Below are 17,630 nucleotides of genomic sequence, written 5' to 3' on the forward strand. Positions count from 1 at the left end.
TGCAGTGGAGGAGTATGTTGGTTTGCCATGGATGAAACCTGTTGCTCGCGTTGTAAAGCGAGCTCGAGGCATTGGTGAAACTATCCAATCAGACATTCTGGACACTATCTCGGTAAACATGCAGTTATTTAGTGTTGATACTGAATGGTGATTTGACATGTAACAAAAGTTTCGTTCCAGTGCCAAAAATTATGGCTTGCGGTGCATGCATGCACTGTTGTCTATTTTGGCAGACACATCTGGACTGGGTTGTCCAAACTTAAACCTAACACTAAGCCTAACCCTAACCATATTCCAAACTCTACCCTAAACCAGGTCCATTCTGGCTGCCACTAATGGACAAGGGTCCACTTATTGTCCCTTCCAATTTTGGCATGACAGACAAAAGGTTGCATGTTTCTGGTTGGACAAACAGACTAAAGATACTATAAGAGAGAAGGTACGCACAGACCTGGAGAGATTTCGAGAAGTCGTGCAGAGAGATCATGCAACTAGGAGAGAAGCTAGAAGAGAGTAGCAACAGAGATACTAGATATCAAAACCATTAGAGACAGATAGAGATAAACTGGAATGTTATTAAAGATGAAGTGGGAACGAGAATGGCAACACATGTGTAATACAGACTTAGACAACGGGAGTGTTGACAGAGACTCAAAAATGCATGGACAAAAACAGTGCAAGAATAATGAATTTATTGGACTGTGTTGTTAGGGCATAGGAGATGCTGTTTCTATTCAACTTCCGTATGTTGGAGAGCTAATAGAACAATCATTCAGTCTGATCGGCCAAACAATGGAGAATTTCTTCCGTGCACCTTTGCAATCTCTTGCCCAACTCACGAGAGCAGTCGGAAAGTTAGCAAATTCACAGCGTATTTGTTGTCGAGTGTAATACATGTCAACATTGTATAGGATAAATCAAGCTCTGTTTTTGGCACTTCAGACCAAAAATGATGTAATAGAGAAACTGCGATTTCTAGGTGATTTTGCTATTTTTAGAAAATGTTTTGCTTTATTCTATGTTTCTTTGTTTCTCTAGGTCAGCGACCTTTCTGGATGCATTTGGGTGAAGAATTTCGTTTGCTTTGGGACGATTTGAAAGAGGCGTACACCAACGTGACGTCTGCAGTAGCACAACGCTGGAAGTCGGTCGTAGACTCACCATTTGGGATTTTGAGCAGGGTGAGACAAAGTTACAAGAAATTTGACATGGAAGAATTAATGACTGGGTTTCAATCTATTTAGGATCATCAAGAACATGTAGTTATTGAAAAAGTAAAAGAAATCCTGAACGAAGTATTCGAACCTATCGAAGCATTAAACAAGTTGGCAGCGCCATTTGTGGAAGCTTACAATGCAGTGATCAATGTGATCAGTCAAGTGAAAGAAGCATTTGCTACAATGAAAGAACAGTGTGTCTAAGATGTTGATCAATTTTTCTTACTGGTTATTATCATTCTGCTTTGGTAGATACGAGAAGGCTAGATCACTTGTGGTCAAGGTCTTTGGTCCAAAATTTCACAAGAAGTTTCCACGCAAGAGGAGACCGTGTTCTGAAGGAAGCTGCAGTTGTGGAGGATTTCCGTCTACTGGTGGTGACAAATTTGATAAAGGAGTGGATGTTCTAATCAACAGAAACGCGAAAGTAACGCACAACTATTGACTTTAGATCTGAATAGCATCTAACACTAATGGTTACGATTGCTCTGTAGCTGTTTATAAAGTTTGTTTCCATTCTTGTAGGTTGTATCTCCTGTTACGGGCACAGCTGTGTCTACTGGTATTCGAGAGGTGACTGTTACTGCTGGAAAAGGACCGTTCTATGGGAAACTAATTGTTGTTAACGATATCGTGGCCAATTCTTCCTTGTCCAAATCTCATGAAGTCTTCTCTGGTCAGACTATTGGTAGGGCAGCTGCGTCCGGATGTCAACCGAATTCTGTTCACGTCACGGTGAAGGAAAAGTCTTCATCCGGGGAGTACCTACCTGTTGATCCCACTCCATATCTTGACCGTATAGAACTGCCTGAACTGAAATGGAATCAAGTGTGTGACGAGTACAAACTTGTTCTTCTGGGTTTAACACTGTCATCTGGAAGGCTGTCGGAAGCTGCTAAGCAAGCTGTCAGTGACATCAGCCGAGGGAAAAATCCGTTTCAAGGAGTTGGAGATAAAGTTAAGGATGCGGTAGCCAAGACTAAGAAAAAGGTAACTGAAGCGGTAGATAAGACGAAAAAAGACCTGAACGAAGTGAAAGAAGAAGTACAAAGAGCTGTCGGTGACATTAAGGATGCTTTTTCATCGGATGGTGTTAAAGATGCTTTCAAAGAAGTATTTCCGTCGCCAGGTTTGGATATACCAGAGTACGAAGGTCCAGAATTTGGTGCATCTGCTAGCAACGGGTGAGAAACGATGTGAGTGTTGTGGATGTACCGTCTTTGTTTACCGTTTGTCGTAGGCTTAGTTTGGGCAACATGGTGAAAAATCTGAAATCAAAATTCCTTAACTACGACATTGGGACACTGACGGTTGGAGCTACTCTCGATTTGTTTGCTAAAAACGGAATGCAGGATGAAGTCGAGTCTTTGCAAAAGCTAGTTACTGATTTGAAGTTAGCGTTTGATGACCCGACATGCCAGAATCCAACAGCTGCGTCTACCAAGAAGTTACGCAACCTTTTGCGTCATCAGGGTAAGCCGACTGAAGGCACGTGGGACACTATGATAAGAAGACTGAACGAAATTCCTGATACGGGTAAATAAGGACAGTGCGTGTCATTATACATGAAACATATCGGTAATATGACTGAGCTTTGTCTGTGTAGCTTGTGGTGGCATTCGCAACGCTTTGCATCGCATCTCTGGACAATATTGCACCGTAGATGACGACTGTCTTGGTGTCTCATGCTGTATTCCGTTGCAACTCATCTTCACAAGAAAATTTGTTAAAGCTGCAGTGCACGTGAATCCATGTCGTAGTGATTTGACTCTGTCATTCGGTCCCTGGAAACAGACATTCAATCTAAGTTATTGTAATGCTTCCTTATGCTCGCACTCTGCTTCATATAATTTAGGTACGTAAATTAAATTAATTGTGTTGTTTCAGCATTTGAAGACTCCATTTTGATTGATGGAAGTGTATTTGGTGATGACATATCAGTATCTGTGTCAGTCAAAGCGCTGGTTGATACAAATTCTGCAACAGTTTCGGCAAGCGTCCAACTCTGTTCGCGTCATTTGCGAACGTGTTTGTTGTCGTATCGTATTGTACATGAGGCTGTGTTTAACATTGGATTGTCCAATTGCCGGTCTCGTAAGACCTGGATTCTTTGCCGTATTGTGACTAAAACTGATCAATGGTTTTTTTTTTTTTGTTTCAGGGAGGAATTTGCTCACACAAACTGAGTCTATTATCAGTGCCATGACTCTTAATGATTTCCAAGAAGAAATGATAGGCAACGAGGTGAAGGGATTCGTAATGACATTGGTAGCGAAAGCCAGATCTTCGTTACTTGAAAATGTAATCTGCATTTGTTATTGCTTCTTCACATATTGAAGATATTTTTGTATTTGCAATTTACTAGCTTCTCAATGACGTTGAGTTGATATTCTCTAATCCAATTGAAGAATTTCTAAAGAGAGTAGATTTTTGTCAGTCTGCATCATGGAACTTCTCTCCGAAACCGATACAGTTTTTTGAATATGAGATTCGTTATCCAATGGGTCCTGTCATTGTCGACTTTTGTAAGTAATTGTAAAATTAAATAACCTTTCATTTCCTAATTATTGTGTTAACGTAATTATAGTTTTTGGTGGGAGAGGATCCTATGGAGTGCATTTCCAACTCGGCATCTGCATTTTGTCAAGTCAAGCAAAGGTGTGGATTCAGTTAGTGCACTGAGGTTTAATGTGTAACAGTGTTTGTATGAAGATTACAGTGACACCATATGCAGGAATCCAAGTGTATGGTGGAGTACGTGTTGGCATTCTGATTTTCTTTGTTGAAGTAAGCATCCATGGTCAAATTCTTGACGTACGCTTTCCTGCTCAAGCAACGGTTGGATACACTCAAATGCCCCTCGATGTAAAGTAATTAAGTGTTCTTCCTCAGATATTTTGACCAAACAGCATTGTTGAACTTGGTTTATTTAAATGTTCGTTAGAGGTGCTGTAGATGTCAATCTGGTGCCTTTTCGACTATCTATTCATGCTTCAGTTATACTCTACATCAAAATCTGCTTCTTTGGGTGTATCAGGATACGAAAGACTATCTGGACGTCGCAGTTATGGAGTTACTCGTCACCGACAATTTCTAAGAACGTGTTGACTATTGGAAGAGATGATGAGGACAAGTCTGCACCAGAGTTTCGCTCATTGACGTATGATGCCAATCGACGACGGCGATCAAATGTGGACAGTGTACCCTGCACTGTCCACCAGCTTCTCAATCGATTTCCAAACTCTCCAGCATTTGAGATCGAAGTGAGTGCTTATGACGACGAGAGCGAGGTTGCATATACTTTGGATGTGGGAACGTATCGTGGTGGACGGAATGTACATGAGCAGTTTGCCATGGGCGGCCCACAACTTTTGTCAACTGATCTGTTGGCCCCCGGTGTTCCTCTCTATTTTACGGTGATTGCAACAAATACTCAAGGAAAGTCTTCATCGGCTGTTTGCTCTCTGCCGACATATGACAATACACGTCCGGGAGGTCGTGTGGAACAATCTTATGATATTGTTAGTTATCCTTGGATATTGTCGGCTCTTTTCGTTGTGCACGATGACTCAGAGCTTGAGAACATTGGCTGGGCAAGTGTTGGACTCGGGTCCGGACAATCAAATGTTGTTGCTCGGTATCAATTCTCATTTAAAGCCATTGAAATTAATCACGAAGCAAGTCATGCATTAGAACACTTTGCTCAACCTCGACTGGGTCGCCTTATGGCACCAACTGTTGCCACAACGACTGTTATAAGTCCCTTGAAGTGTGCTACTTTCTGTCTGACCTACGGCGTTCAGTGCGTTTCATTTGACTACAACTACCATTTGGACGAGTGTGTGGTAGTCCAGGCGATCGAAGGACCTCTGGTTGAGAGAAGAGTTAGTGGTTCTTTCTATAATTTTGAACGTATCGGTGTTGGATCTACCGCCTGGTTTGAGCATACAGAAATGACTCTAATCCACGGAGAAATTTATTATTTCAATGCTGAGGTGACAAACGTCTTAGGTTATTCTCAACTGATGTCTTCCAAAGGAACGTTAGTAGATTTCACGCCGCCATTACCAGGAGAAGTGGGAAATATAAGGTATGACGTTACTGAGGCATCTCAGTGTAAAGCATCGTTTGTACAGCGATGTGTTGAGGTCACACCTTGGCCTAATCACAGGTAACAAAGTATTTATTCATTACTTTCTTCTTACGGTATAGTCTGTTTTACAAATCTAGAATCATCATAGACGGTGAAGGTGCCCAAACCGTCTTCAATGGTCACGAACCATTTTCGGATCTAAAATACACAAGATACAATAACTTTATTGGCTGTACGTGACAGTTTCGTTAACAAATTTCTCACGTTTGATGGATTGCATTGTGTTACACTTTTGTAGGTAACTTTCGGGGATTTCACGATGATGAGTCTGGTATTTATAAATATACATGGGCAGCTGGAACGCGACCACTTTTAGTAGACGTGTTCAATTACGAAGATCCTCATGCACATTTACACGACGAACGTCACTGGAGCCATTCTGGAACGAAGTTGATTGATTTAGTTGATGGTCACTACTTTATAACAGTGCAGGCTGTCAATAATGTTGTGTTTGGTGGGTCATTGGTGACCGAGGTTGGACACAGCACTTCGCACATTGTCGATACGGTTCCACCTGATGTTCACTCTGTCCATGGTTTGAAATACGACGAGGATACTCACATGCTACAATTGGAATACAACACGAGGTAGGTGTGACTTGTCTTCTATAAGTTGTGTTTGTATAGTAACTAAGGTGAGTTTCTTATATTTATGGCTATTATTAGCGATGACATGTCTGGAGTTCGTGAGATAGACTTTGCTCTGGGCAAAACGGTTCATGACACGGATCTGCACAGTTGGGATAGGCACGGTAATCTAACTATGCTGCTGGTTGTCGTCAATGTAGCAGACGGTGTTCCTGCCTGGGTTCGTATTCGTGCCATCGACAACGGTGAGTACTACATGATCCCTAGAGTGAAACATGCATTATCATAGTTGTACTCATTTCAGTCTATTTGATGGCTATTGGTCATTCACATTATCCTCTCGTCATTGATCGTACACCACCGGTGATTGGCTACGTGTATGATGGCCGTCATCACGGTAGTGATGCAAGCTATACTGCTGCCAATAACACTATTTGTGTCAACTGGGATAATTTCCATGATGAGGAGAGCGGGTTGACTGACTTTGCTAGAGTAGGAATGGGGAGTGCTCCAGGTCTTACCGACGTGGTGGCCTTACAGGAAGTTTCATACACAGCTAAAGAAATATGCTTTCAAACATCGCTAGTTCACTCTCATACTTATTACTCAACTGTTGTAGTTTACAATCGAGGCCACAAGCAGCTAAGTGTCAATGACTCGTCAGATGGAGGTAAGCGCCTGTACTTACAACTCTACAAATGCAACATTAGTTGCTATTTTGGTTTTTGTTTGTGTTTTGTGTCTAGTTTTGGTTGATCTGACGGATCCTGTTAGAGGATGGGTAAAGGATGGTTTGGATCCCGCAGAAGATATTGACTATTCTTATGTTGACAGTGCTGTGTATTGCAACTGGAATGACTTTTATGATCCTGAATCTGACATTGTTCGATATGAGGTTCAGTCTTTCGTGTCTGGTACACCTTTTCCTGTACGCTCGGTTGGCTTAGACACACAATCAGTAGACATTTCAGTTAGCTTAAAGCACGGAGATACCATTCGAAGTATCTTGACGGCAGTTGACGGTGCCGAGCGCCGCACAAGCATTGCCACCAATGGTTACATCATCGACAAGTCTCCACCTCTTTTAGTGAGCATTGGATTTGAAGGATCTCGCAAAGGAATTCCATACTTTCAAGCTGATGTTGGTATGATCACTGCTAGGTGGGTTTACAAGGACCCAGAATCCGGTATCAAGTCATACCAAGTTGCAATTTATGAACTACATCACGGCAGTAACCAAGCGATTTATCCAAGCCAAGGAGATTGGGCAGACTTTCCAAAACAGGGTGATGAGGGAGCAGTAAACCAACTTGTCGTCTCTAATTTGGCTTTGACAAGTGGAGCAGAGTATGTGGTAAAGGTGAAAGCTACAAACAATGCAAAACTTGCAGTTAGCCACACGAGTGAACCAATGACTGTAGACGATACACCTCCAGTCATTGCATGGGTTGTGGTTGGAAATCTTGATGGATCAGATGAGAATACTGATTCTCTGGATCGTGTTGTGCAGTCTGATAAGCACGGAATCAAAGCATCTTGGTATGGTAGTGATCCCGAGAGTGGTATAGATTCTTACTTGATCGCTGTAGGTACAACTGCTGGAGGCTCCGAGGCAAGTGGTGGTTGGCGTGATGTTGGCTTTCGAACAAGCGCTTTTGTAGATCGTCTATTGCTCTCTGTGACTGATGAAACCAGTCAGGAACCTGTGTACTTTGTGACTGTGAAGGCACACAATGCAGCCGGTTTGGAGTCGAAGAGTTTGACTTCAAAACCAATAGTTGTCGTGGAGGCTGACGTTGCAGGAGTTGTGTTGGATGGTCCTGATACCACAGATGCCATGTTTCAACGTCAATCCGATACTGTTACTGTTCAGTTTACACCATTTTCTAGCAAACGTTGTGGTGGTATTTCCAAGTACGAATGGGCTATAGGAACATCACCTTTGGAGGATGATTTACAGTCTTTCTCGAGAGTCGGTATTGTAGTTCGAGATGACGATAGCGGTTTTGCTCAGGTGCCGTTTCAACTAGAAAATGGAAAAACTGTGTATTCAACTGTCAAGGCCACAACTAAATGTGGCGATAATCTCATGTCTTCTTCCAGTGGTGTCATTCCAGACAATTCACCTCCGCAGATAAAATTTACTCAATTGGCGACAGCGGATGCAAGCAACATCAGTTCTAACTCATTGTATGTTTACTCTTCGTCTTCCATTGGTGCTGTTTGGAAGGGTGACGATCAGGAAAGTGGGATAGTTAGGTATGCTTGGTCTTCCTCCATAATTCCCATGGATTTTAGAAGTGGGAAAATTAATTATACTACTGGTCTTCAAACGAGTGATGGTGATTTGGTTCGTCAGTCTGAAGGTGTACCAAACTTTGTGTGGGTAGAAGCAGAGAATCGTGTATCATACAGGCACTCGATTACCAGTGTAGGTCTTGTGGTTGACAGCAGTCCACCGTCCTTGGGAAAACTGCATTGCCCCGACTCTATATCTCATTCGGCCTCTGACTTGCAATGTTGCTGGAGTGGAATACACGATTCAGAAAGTGGGATCGTCAACTTTCGTATGACATTGTCTTTTGCTAAAGACCTAGTAGTGGCTGTTTCTCCATTATTGCCGACAGATGTCTCATGTTTTTCACTCTCTCTGGAGAAATTCTTGAACACTAATGGATCACATTTGGTAACTCTGGAGGCTGTAAATGGCATTCAACATAGCTCTTTTGCATATGCTACGGTAATTGTTGACGTATCAGCACCAACCACTGGTAATATACAACATCTGTCAGATGAGTATCACTATGTTGTTGGCAGAAGTAACTCAGATCAAATTGCTGTGCAGTGCCAGAGCTCTGAAACAGAAATGCACATTGCATGGGATGAGTTTACTGACACGGAAACATCTATTACTAGGTTTGTATTATATAACAGTTTCTGTTCTGCAAGTTGTTTTAAGTTCTTGCATTTAGATATGAAGTTGCTGTCGGAGATTATCCGGGTTCGACTTCATTGAGACGGTTTGAATCTGTAGGACTTGCTACAAGGATTCACATTGATCATCTGCAGTTGCGTCACGGATCAACTGCATATGTTGCTGTGCGAGGATTCAACAGTGCTGGCTTATCTTCCTTTTTGGTATCTGATGGAGTCGTAATCAATTCGAGAGCTCACTTGTCAGTTTGGGATGGTTTAGGAGATGATATTGACTTTCAGGCATCAACATCCGTCTTTGCAGCTTCATGGGTGCACAGTGTAGCATGTCCGATTGTGAGCTTGTCTTGGGCAATATATCGAGTTGATGATGTGCTTATACAGCCGTTTACTAATATACCAATTGATTCATTTGTGGCTGTGACAGAAGACGTGAATCTTCGAAATGGAGAGCGGTACTATGTTGTTGTTCGACTTGTGACCGCATCAGGGCAGACTGTAGTGGATCGATCAGACGGGGTGACGGTTGACATTGAACCTCCAGTTCCAGGCCAAGTGTTTGACGGATTAGATTCTGGAGAGGATGCTAACTATCAGGCATCCGTTACTACACTCAGTGCGACTTGGTTGCCATTTGGACATCCCGGGTCATCGGCACCAGGTCAGCAGATAGTGCGATATGAGGTGGCATTGGGGTCTGACGATCGATATTCACTTACTAGGATCAATGTCATTCCTTTTACAGTTGTTGGTCTCAACACATCGGTAACGTTCTCTGACCTCGACTTGATTCCTCTCAGCCAACAATACTTCTTTACAGTACGCGCATTCAGCAGGACTGGAGCAATGTCAGAGGTTACATCTAATGGTATATATGTGGGATATGGGAAACCACTGATTGCCGGAACAGTACACATGGATATGTTCAGTAACTCGTCGTCTTCACTGACTGCTAGTTGGGATGGATTCTCTTCAGATTTACCGATTCTCTTCTATGAGTGGGCGATTTCTACTAAGCCTGTCAACATCTCACGGTGTCCAAAAAGCGTGAATAGTTATTGGCGAGATGATGAAGTAGACAATCTCTTTGATGTAAAGCGTTTTGTCAATGTTGGACTTGACACAGTAGCCACTGTCAACAACTTGAACCTGTATCACAATAAAAAATATTATGTCACAGTACGAGCAAGCAACGAAGCTCTACGTTGCATATTTGTTACTTCTTTGCCGATTTTGATTGATCTGACACCTCCCAGTCCTGGCATTGTGATCGCAGGATTTGAAACAGATCTTGGTGCATCTTATGTTCGATCACCGAGTGAAATTGCAGTCATGTGGAAGAACTTCAACGATAGCGAGAGTGGAATCACTCAGTACGAGGTGTCATTATGGAGCAAGGATAGCTGTTATGAGTCAAATGATACACGAAAATTGAGGCAATTAATTGACTACATATCTGTTAGTAATGCTACATCATACATCTACAAACAGTTATCATTAGACAGTTCGAGGCCGTACTACGTATTAGTAATGGCCACGAATGGGGCTGGTTCAAAGCAGGTTGTGTTTTCTAAACCTGTATTGATAGATATCAGTCCACCTTTTGTTGGACAAGTCAAAGATGGAAATGATTGGATGAATGACAGAGTGTTTCAGTCGTCATTAGACAGTCTACAGGCTACATTTACTGTTGCGTACACTGAAGATCAACTTTCTTGTCCAGATCGTGATTACGATATGTCAAGTGATTTGGTCTTTCAAGACTGGATTGTCTACACGGGACATACAGTTGGCAACATACCAAACTACGGTACAATATCATTCGAAGATAGTCAAGTGAGTGTCGACCGGGAAGGACTGAAGCTTGGATGGGTGAGAGATAGAAGAAAAGTGAGGTTGCAATCAGGCGCTTTGTATACGACCACTGGCACAGTGAACGAGGGCTCTTTTCTAATTGAAATGAAGACAGCTGGAGGTAGATCAACCTTGACAAGCGTCGTGCTTTGGGATGGTCCACAGAACACAATTGGAGATCTGGAAGCACCTGGCAGGATCCAAGACACTAATATCATAACAACTGAAAACTTGAATATATCAGACAGTTTGGCTCAAAGTTTTAGTTCTGCTTCCGGTTCTGGTTCTGGCAGTGGACCAACCGTCGGACATCCAGATGTATTGGATGCTAATGGAGCCAAGGATTTTGCAGATACCGAGATCAAATACGATAGAGCCAGTGCTGGTATTGGATTTCAGGTGATGGGAGAAAGCGAGGCCTCTGAAATTGGTTTTGAACGGAGTGACTTCTATCTGCTCTTTTGGTGTCGATTTGCTAATGATGAAGAAACAGCTAAGTTGCAGTGGGTCGAGTTAGGATTTGATCCTACTAGCGAATACCACACTTATGCAATGAAGATGAAAAAATCACAGACTGAGGGGTCTATAGAATGGACTGCCAAGCTGTACATCGATAACGAGCTTAGATCTGTGCTGACGGGAGTACCTCAATTGAATGACAATACAACTTTGTCTATTGCGGTTCGTACACACGGAGGTTTCGTTGCTCCTCTTGATAATCCCTTTCATCCACCAGCGTCATTTGCTTATGTTCGTCGTGTGAGTTTGCCGGTTGCCGGATCCGATCCTTGCTATGGTGGAGAACCGTTTCGAGACTTTGAGAGCCCGATTGTTTCTATTGAGTCATGCATCAGCTCAAAACCGTCTGGCACTTGTGACGTCATTCCTTTCCAGCAAGAAGGGTCTGTGTGTGTTGCTTGTAGAGAACCATGTGATCGGTACAGCTGCTCTGTCGATTGCCATTTTAGTCGTACAACAATAAACTCTTACCAGCTCAACAATTTGACTCTGTCGGCCGGAATTGTTGATCGAAAGTCCGATGACATTCAGACGTCGGACTTAATATTTCGTCCATCGGTCTATTATTTTGTGTTGAGAGTTATTAATGCTGCTGGTGCTGCGTCTATTTCTGTGTCGGATGGAGTAGTAATCGACACCACAGCTGCCTTATGTTCTGCCGTCTATCAAGTTGATCCATCATGGTCATTGACAGAACCATCAAAATATCAAGGCACCAACACATCAATTGCGGCATTTTGGGAGTGCAGTGACAATATTAGTGGTATCATCGAGTATTCGTGGTCTATAGCAACTAATTTCACATTTGCTGATATTCAGCCGTTCACGTCAGTTGGAGTGGCAACACATGCATTGAGAGAGAACCTTTTCTTACATCAGAAATCAACTTATTATGTGTCGGTCAGAACTCACAACGGTGCTCAACTGTTCAGCACGTGGCACGGTGAAGGTATAACAGTTGACGTCGAACCACCGGATGTTTCTAATACAAGCGTATCAGCCATGTTCTCTGAGAAATGGCTGAATGGGTCTGACATACGTCGCACTGATGAAGGTGACAGACTGGGGATTGCATGGGGCGACATCAATGATGATGATGTGGATCAAATAGGTGAGGCAAACATTGTTTTTTTGTAACATATGTGATGTTGAATTGCATGTTTTAGAGTGGCGTGTTGGGTATGAGGAGGAAGGAGAAGGTCTGTTGCCTTCTGTGACTGTCAGCATTGGAAGAAACGCGTCTCGTGCAGAAGTGTTAGATGGAAAAATCATCATTGGCCGCGGAGACGCTGTCAACTTGTCAGATGTCAGGGCTGTGCAGAAGAAAGCCTTTCAAGAAGAAAATCGTGGCAGCAGTTTTCTCAGTGTTGAGCCGGGTCGTTTAATGTATCACTCGCTGATTGTTCGCAGTCGTTCTCACAAGAAGTCTCTTATCTCGGGGCCAAGAATAGCATTATTGCGTATGTTGTGTGTTCATGCTTTGAGACATGTGTTTAATGATTTGTTTTGTTAGGCTCTCAAGACTTGGCTGTTATGGGCTCAAATTTGTCCGCTTTTTCAAGTAATTCGATTCAGCTATCACTGGCATCCGATGACAGGCGTGTGGTCATTGAGGGTTTAGGTAATTCCGTCATCTGAATCAAGAGTTTGTCGATTATTGAGGTTGTGTTGCAGACGTTGCGGATGGTGGCATGGTTATCATGGGCGTTCTAAATCAGTCTGACCTACAAAAGGAGTTTGGATCGTCAGCAGTTATTCAATATTGGTCATATATACAGAATCCTGAACAGACCAGACATCAGACTTCTCGGAGACTTGAATCTAGGTAGTCATTTATTTGATAAATTTTATAACATATGTGTAAAATTACATGTGTCTTTTGCAATGTTTTTTTAGATTTCACAAATTTTTAGGAATAAGCATTTTTGTGTCTCCTCTGAAGCCTGGTGATATTAGTGGTCCATTTGAGTTAAAACTACCATTCAATGCAAGTGACAGTTGGAAAGACGAAATTCCTGAAGTTGTCTTCTGGGATCCGAGTATGGCTCATTTGTACAGTTGCTTGTTTCTTTTGCTCATAGTCCTTTGTACTGTTGCAGGCTTGTATGCATGGAGGATAGCTAGTTATTCTGCTTGTCCAAGACCAACTCATGTTGACTGGAAGAATGGAATACTGTCTGTACAGGTTAGCTACTCTCTTATTTATTAATTGTTCAATGAATTGACACTATCAAGTATTTTCATTCGGGTGAAGGTTTGTAGCACTTGGAGCTCGACCAAAACGGACAGAAGAAAGAGGAGTGTAACTGGCACAGCATATGTAGAGCAACCTACTCAATTTGCTCTTGCAAGAATTAGTAGCCAGTTTGTCAATACGGCACCAACCATCCCTGATCAGCGACTTCAACTGTCAATGCAAGAAGATGATCATTTGTCTGTACGCCTGATATTCATAGATGAGGAAGATGACAAAGCCATTTTTAGCCTAGTCGATGAACTGCATTCCCTGTTTGATTCAGTTTTATTATTAGGAGACGGAATGTTGACAGTAGTTCCGTGTGCTAACTGCTACGGGTCTGATGTAATCCACTACACTGTCACAGAGACAGATGTTCCAGAGGGCCAGCCACTATCATCTACGGGCAGCGTTCAAATAACAGTCAAGCCCGAGCAAGATGCACCTGTTCTCTATTACCAGAACATAATTGAAGACAAAATTCAAGCAGCAGGAGAAAAGGATACAGTCGACTTGTTCGTGGAACAAAACAAAATTGAGAACACATCCGTCTCGGTTCTAATGGCAGTGCTAGATCAAGATGGCGGCGACCATCTAACTTTGTTGGTAAATTCACCATCTGTTGGTAATGTCTTTGTTATTGAGACCGTTTCAGACGAAAAGTCTTCATTTGAGCACATCTTGACAAACACAACACAGACACCTTCTCCTGCATTCAAAGAGTTTCTTTTCAAGTATACCGTTTCTAATGATTATCACGGAATGATCAACGTTGAAGTGGTAGCTCGAGATCAGAACTTTACCTACAGTAACCTGCTGACTGTGAGAATTTTTATTTTTGCTATGCCTTGCAAAAACAACGCCACATGCAGGGGAAATATATCTGATCCACAATGCCAATCATTGAGCAGAGCATTTAGCTATGAAGGATACGTCTGTGTGTGTCAAGCAGGTTACACTGACTTCTTCTGTGAGACTGACATTGATGAATGCACTTCAGATCCTTGTGGCATGGAATACGAGTGTGTAGATCAATTGGATGGGTTTGCTTGTATAGGCAAGAGAGTCTTCCATAAAAGCAGTGCCGCACTCAGTGCCGCTCAAATTGCTGGCATATGTGTTGCATTGTTAATGAGCCTAATGATATTGCTGGTGGTGTGGCTGGTGTGGAGAAAGCGAAATAAACGGAAGTTGTCTGTTACGAGATCAAGGTATACACGAGTAGGAAAATAAGGGAAGCGCACCAACGTATTTATTGAAGAGATATTGTGCGCCTGTAAATTCATTCTTGTCATTTTCAGCTTGTACTTGTTTGTCTGGATGAATGTAAAAATTTGTCGTTTTTGTATATGCTGACTGGCCATGCACTAGACAAACGTTCTTGTTGGTCGGTCAGTCTGTTGGTCTGTCTGTAACTTTGTCTGTTGGACGGTCAGTTAGTCAGTCGGGGGTTGGTCGGTTGGTTGATGTCGGTCGATCAGTTGATCAGACTTTTGGTCAGTCAGTCAGTTGGTGGGTGGGTCTGTTGATTGGTCAGGTGGTTGTGGTCAGTCGTTTGATTGCATCACTTGGACGGTTGATCAGTCTGTCATTTAGTCGATCAGTTGGTCAACGTGTTGACACATTTATTGTCATGTTTGTCATCATCGTTTCCTGTTTGCAATATGCCAGGTTTTCATAATGCAATGTGGTCATATTGTTATAATGTGTAATCTGTACATATACAGGAGAGCTGTAAGAGAGAGAGAGAGAGAGAGAGAGAGAGAGAGAGTGTGTGTGTGTGTGTGTGTGTGTGTGTGTGTGTGTGTGTGTGTGTGTGTGTGTGTGTGTGTGTGTGTGTGTGTGTGTGTGTGTGTGTGTGTGTGTGTAAAAGTGTGTCTCCAAAACGGTGAGTTGCAGTGCCACTGAATTTTGATTGCATACGCTGAACTAATCAGAGTGGACAGTGAAGGTGTCGCTGTCTTTAGAGTTGTCTTGGGACTATGAGATTTCTTGCCAATGGAACCCACCTCCACTCGTGCACACATTTCTCTAGAACGGCGCATGGGATCTCCACCAAATTTCAAATGCCTATTCCTGACCTTGGATGGTACACACAGAGCCGGCAACGTTGATATAAGCAAGATGTTTTCGAGTATATCTGGGTTTCTAAAATATGGCTATGTGCATCAAAATAGCTGCCCCGTTTGCTACACCTGTAAGCAACGACGTTCGACGACACTCAAAATAGCTGATTTGTGTTGCCTTTGATAAATTACTGCTTATGATTCGAAATTCGTATAAATTTGCTTGGGCAAAGAATGGGCAAATCAGCTAGCAACGGCAGCAAAATCTTTGAAGTGAGAACGTAAACGAGAATATCGGGAATATCAACATAGCTGAGACTGTAAAAGTTATTTGGTCATACACTCGGGGAACAGGTTATCCTAGATTTTGCATGGTCTCTGTCCAATATCCAGGGTTAGTGCTGTGCATGTTCATGTGCACGGGCAAAAATGGGCAAATCAGCTAGCTACACCTGTTCCGTGCAATGGCAGCAACATCTTTAAGTGAGGACGTCTGACAAGAATGTCGAGATTTTGTGTTCTCTCTGCCAAGCAACTGGTATACATGCAAATTTGTTTAATTACTTAATGAATTTTCTTGTGCAAAGAACGGGCTAATCAGCTAGTGTTATGTAATGTGTCTGTATTTTTAAGCAGTCGACCGTATAGATTCATTCGTTAGTTGTCTTGTCAGGTAGATTTTGTGTACTACGAAATAATGTGTTCCTTTGCAGGAATGAGCATGAAAATGACTACACTCTCCGTAACGAGCTTGCTGAAGAGTATCAAGATGGTGTGCTCATTCTCATTTGTTAATTTTGATTTTTCTGCAAGTAACTTCATGCACTGCTATTTAGTTCCAATGACATATTATCGCAGTCACGATGTGCAAGAAAACTGTGAAGTTGTTGTGGAGCAATCTCATTCTGCAGGGTTTTCTCAGGTATATTTAATAAACATGGTCTCATTTAATTAATTAATTAATTGATCAACTGTTGGCACTCTTGGTTTTATAGAATGATTACGAGACTCCCGTGAGTACATGTGTCAATGGCACCAGTGAGGTCTGAACTCAGATTCCAACTTGTCAAATGGATGTTGTTCAAATGAATTTGACTTTTTTGTATATACTAGCAGGGTGCAGAGACTGTAGACGCTGCAGAGACTGCAGATACTGCAGAGACTGTAGACACTGTAGAGGATGCAGAGGGTATGTATGAGATAGTGGATCATAGAGAGGGCATCAGCACCAAGGTTTATGATTTCTGAACTTATATAGTTTTACGTGTATAGCACACTGTTAATTTGGAACAATAGAAAACGGTTGATGGCAGCGATGTTGAAAGTTTGGAAGTAGATTGCGAGAAAGACATTGAAAGTGATGTGGAGGAGCCTAAGCAGGTGCGATGCTTCGTGCTTAACTCGAATGATTTTGTATTCAAGCATGTGGTCTGTTTCTTGTAGCTTGATGGTGTTGATTTGGTTAATCCTTCATATGGTGTGGTGCTTGCCGACACATGTGTGTGAGATGTTAAGAGTGACTGGAGATTCGAAGGTACTCATTTGTAGAATAGAAATTTGCGTATTGATACTGTGGTAGCCATTGAAGGGGTCACATTGATGTGGATACTTGCTTGATATGTAGGGTGCACGTGGCATCGTATTTGCTACAGGATAGTTAGTGTACGTGGCATGATACTTGCTACCGGATGGTTAGCATCTCATGCTGTTTTTGTGTTGCATGAAAGCAGGCTATATCAGGATTCATGATGTGAAAGTTAGATAGAATATATACGCAATGACTTTCGTGTTTATGCTGTCTCAAGGCAGCTTGGAGTGTTCTAAGTCTGATTCTTTAAAATCAAATGTTAGAGTACGTGAAATATGTTATGTTGGAGGTCTGGCAACTGCACTGTAGATATTGCAAGCACTAAATTACAAAGAATATAATTGAATGTCACTAGAAGCTAGCAGAAACTTTCATCCATGCGAGTTCAAAGTTTTTTCAAGCTTCCTGTTGTTACAATACATATTTATGTCAACTATCAATCATAAAAGGAGCAAGTTGTCACTTTCACAGTAAGT

The 17,630-nt window shown here is 42.3% G+C and overlaps 1 protein-coding gene and 1 long non-coding RNA gene across 2 annotated transcripts; both read left to right on the forward strand.

Annotated features, from left to right (window-relative positions):
* Positions 1-3,607: 3,607 nt before the first annotated feature.
* On the forward strand, positions 3,608-4,036 carry LOC134197449 (uncharacterized). Its single transcript, XR_009972647.1, has 3 exons — positions 3,608-3,742; positions 3,805-3,875; positions 3,930-4,036. It is a non-coding gene; the product is annotated as an uncharacterized LOC134197449 (long non-coding RNA).
* Positions 4,037-4,150: 114 nt separating this feature from the next.
* Positions 4,151-17,418, forward strand: LOC134197058 (uncharacterized). Its single transcript, XM_062666300.1, has 19 exons — positions 4,151-5,388; positions 5,448-5,542; positions 5,609-5,957; positions 6,036-6,202; positions 6,262-6,627; positions 6,704-8,873; positions 8,930-12,375; positions 12,431-12,724; positions 12,778-12,885; positions 12,939-13,089; positions 13,161-13,303; positions 13,364-13,449; positions 13,519-14,711; positions 16,280-16,338; positions 16,403-16,488; positions 16,562-16,609; positions 16,680-16,799; positions 16,863-16,946; positions 17,010-17,418. Exons 1-19 carry the CDS (start codon positions 4,151-4,153, stop codon positions 17,070-17,072), a joined length of 10,266 nt encoding a protein of 3,421 aa, XP_062522284.1. The 3' UTR covers positions 17,073-17,418.
* The last annotated feature ends 212 nt before the right edge of the window (positions 17,419-17,630 follow it).

The sequence above is a fragment of the Corticium candelabrum genome, chromosome 22 (genome assembly GCF_963422355.1).
Source record: "Corticium candelabrum chromosome 22, ooCorCand1.1, whole genome shotgun sequence".
NCBI lineage: Eukaryota > Metazoa > Porifera > Homoscleromorpha > Homosclerophorida > Plakinidae > Corticium > Corticium candelabrum.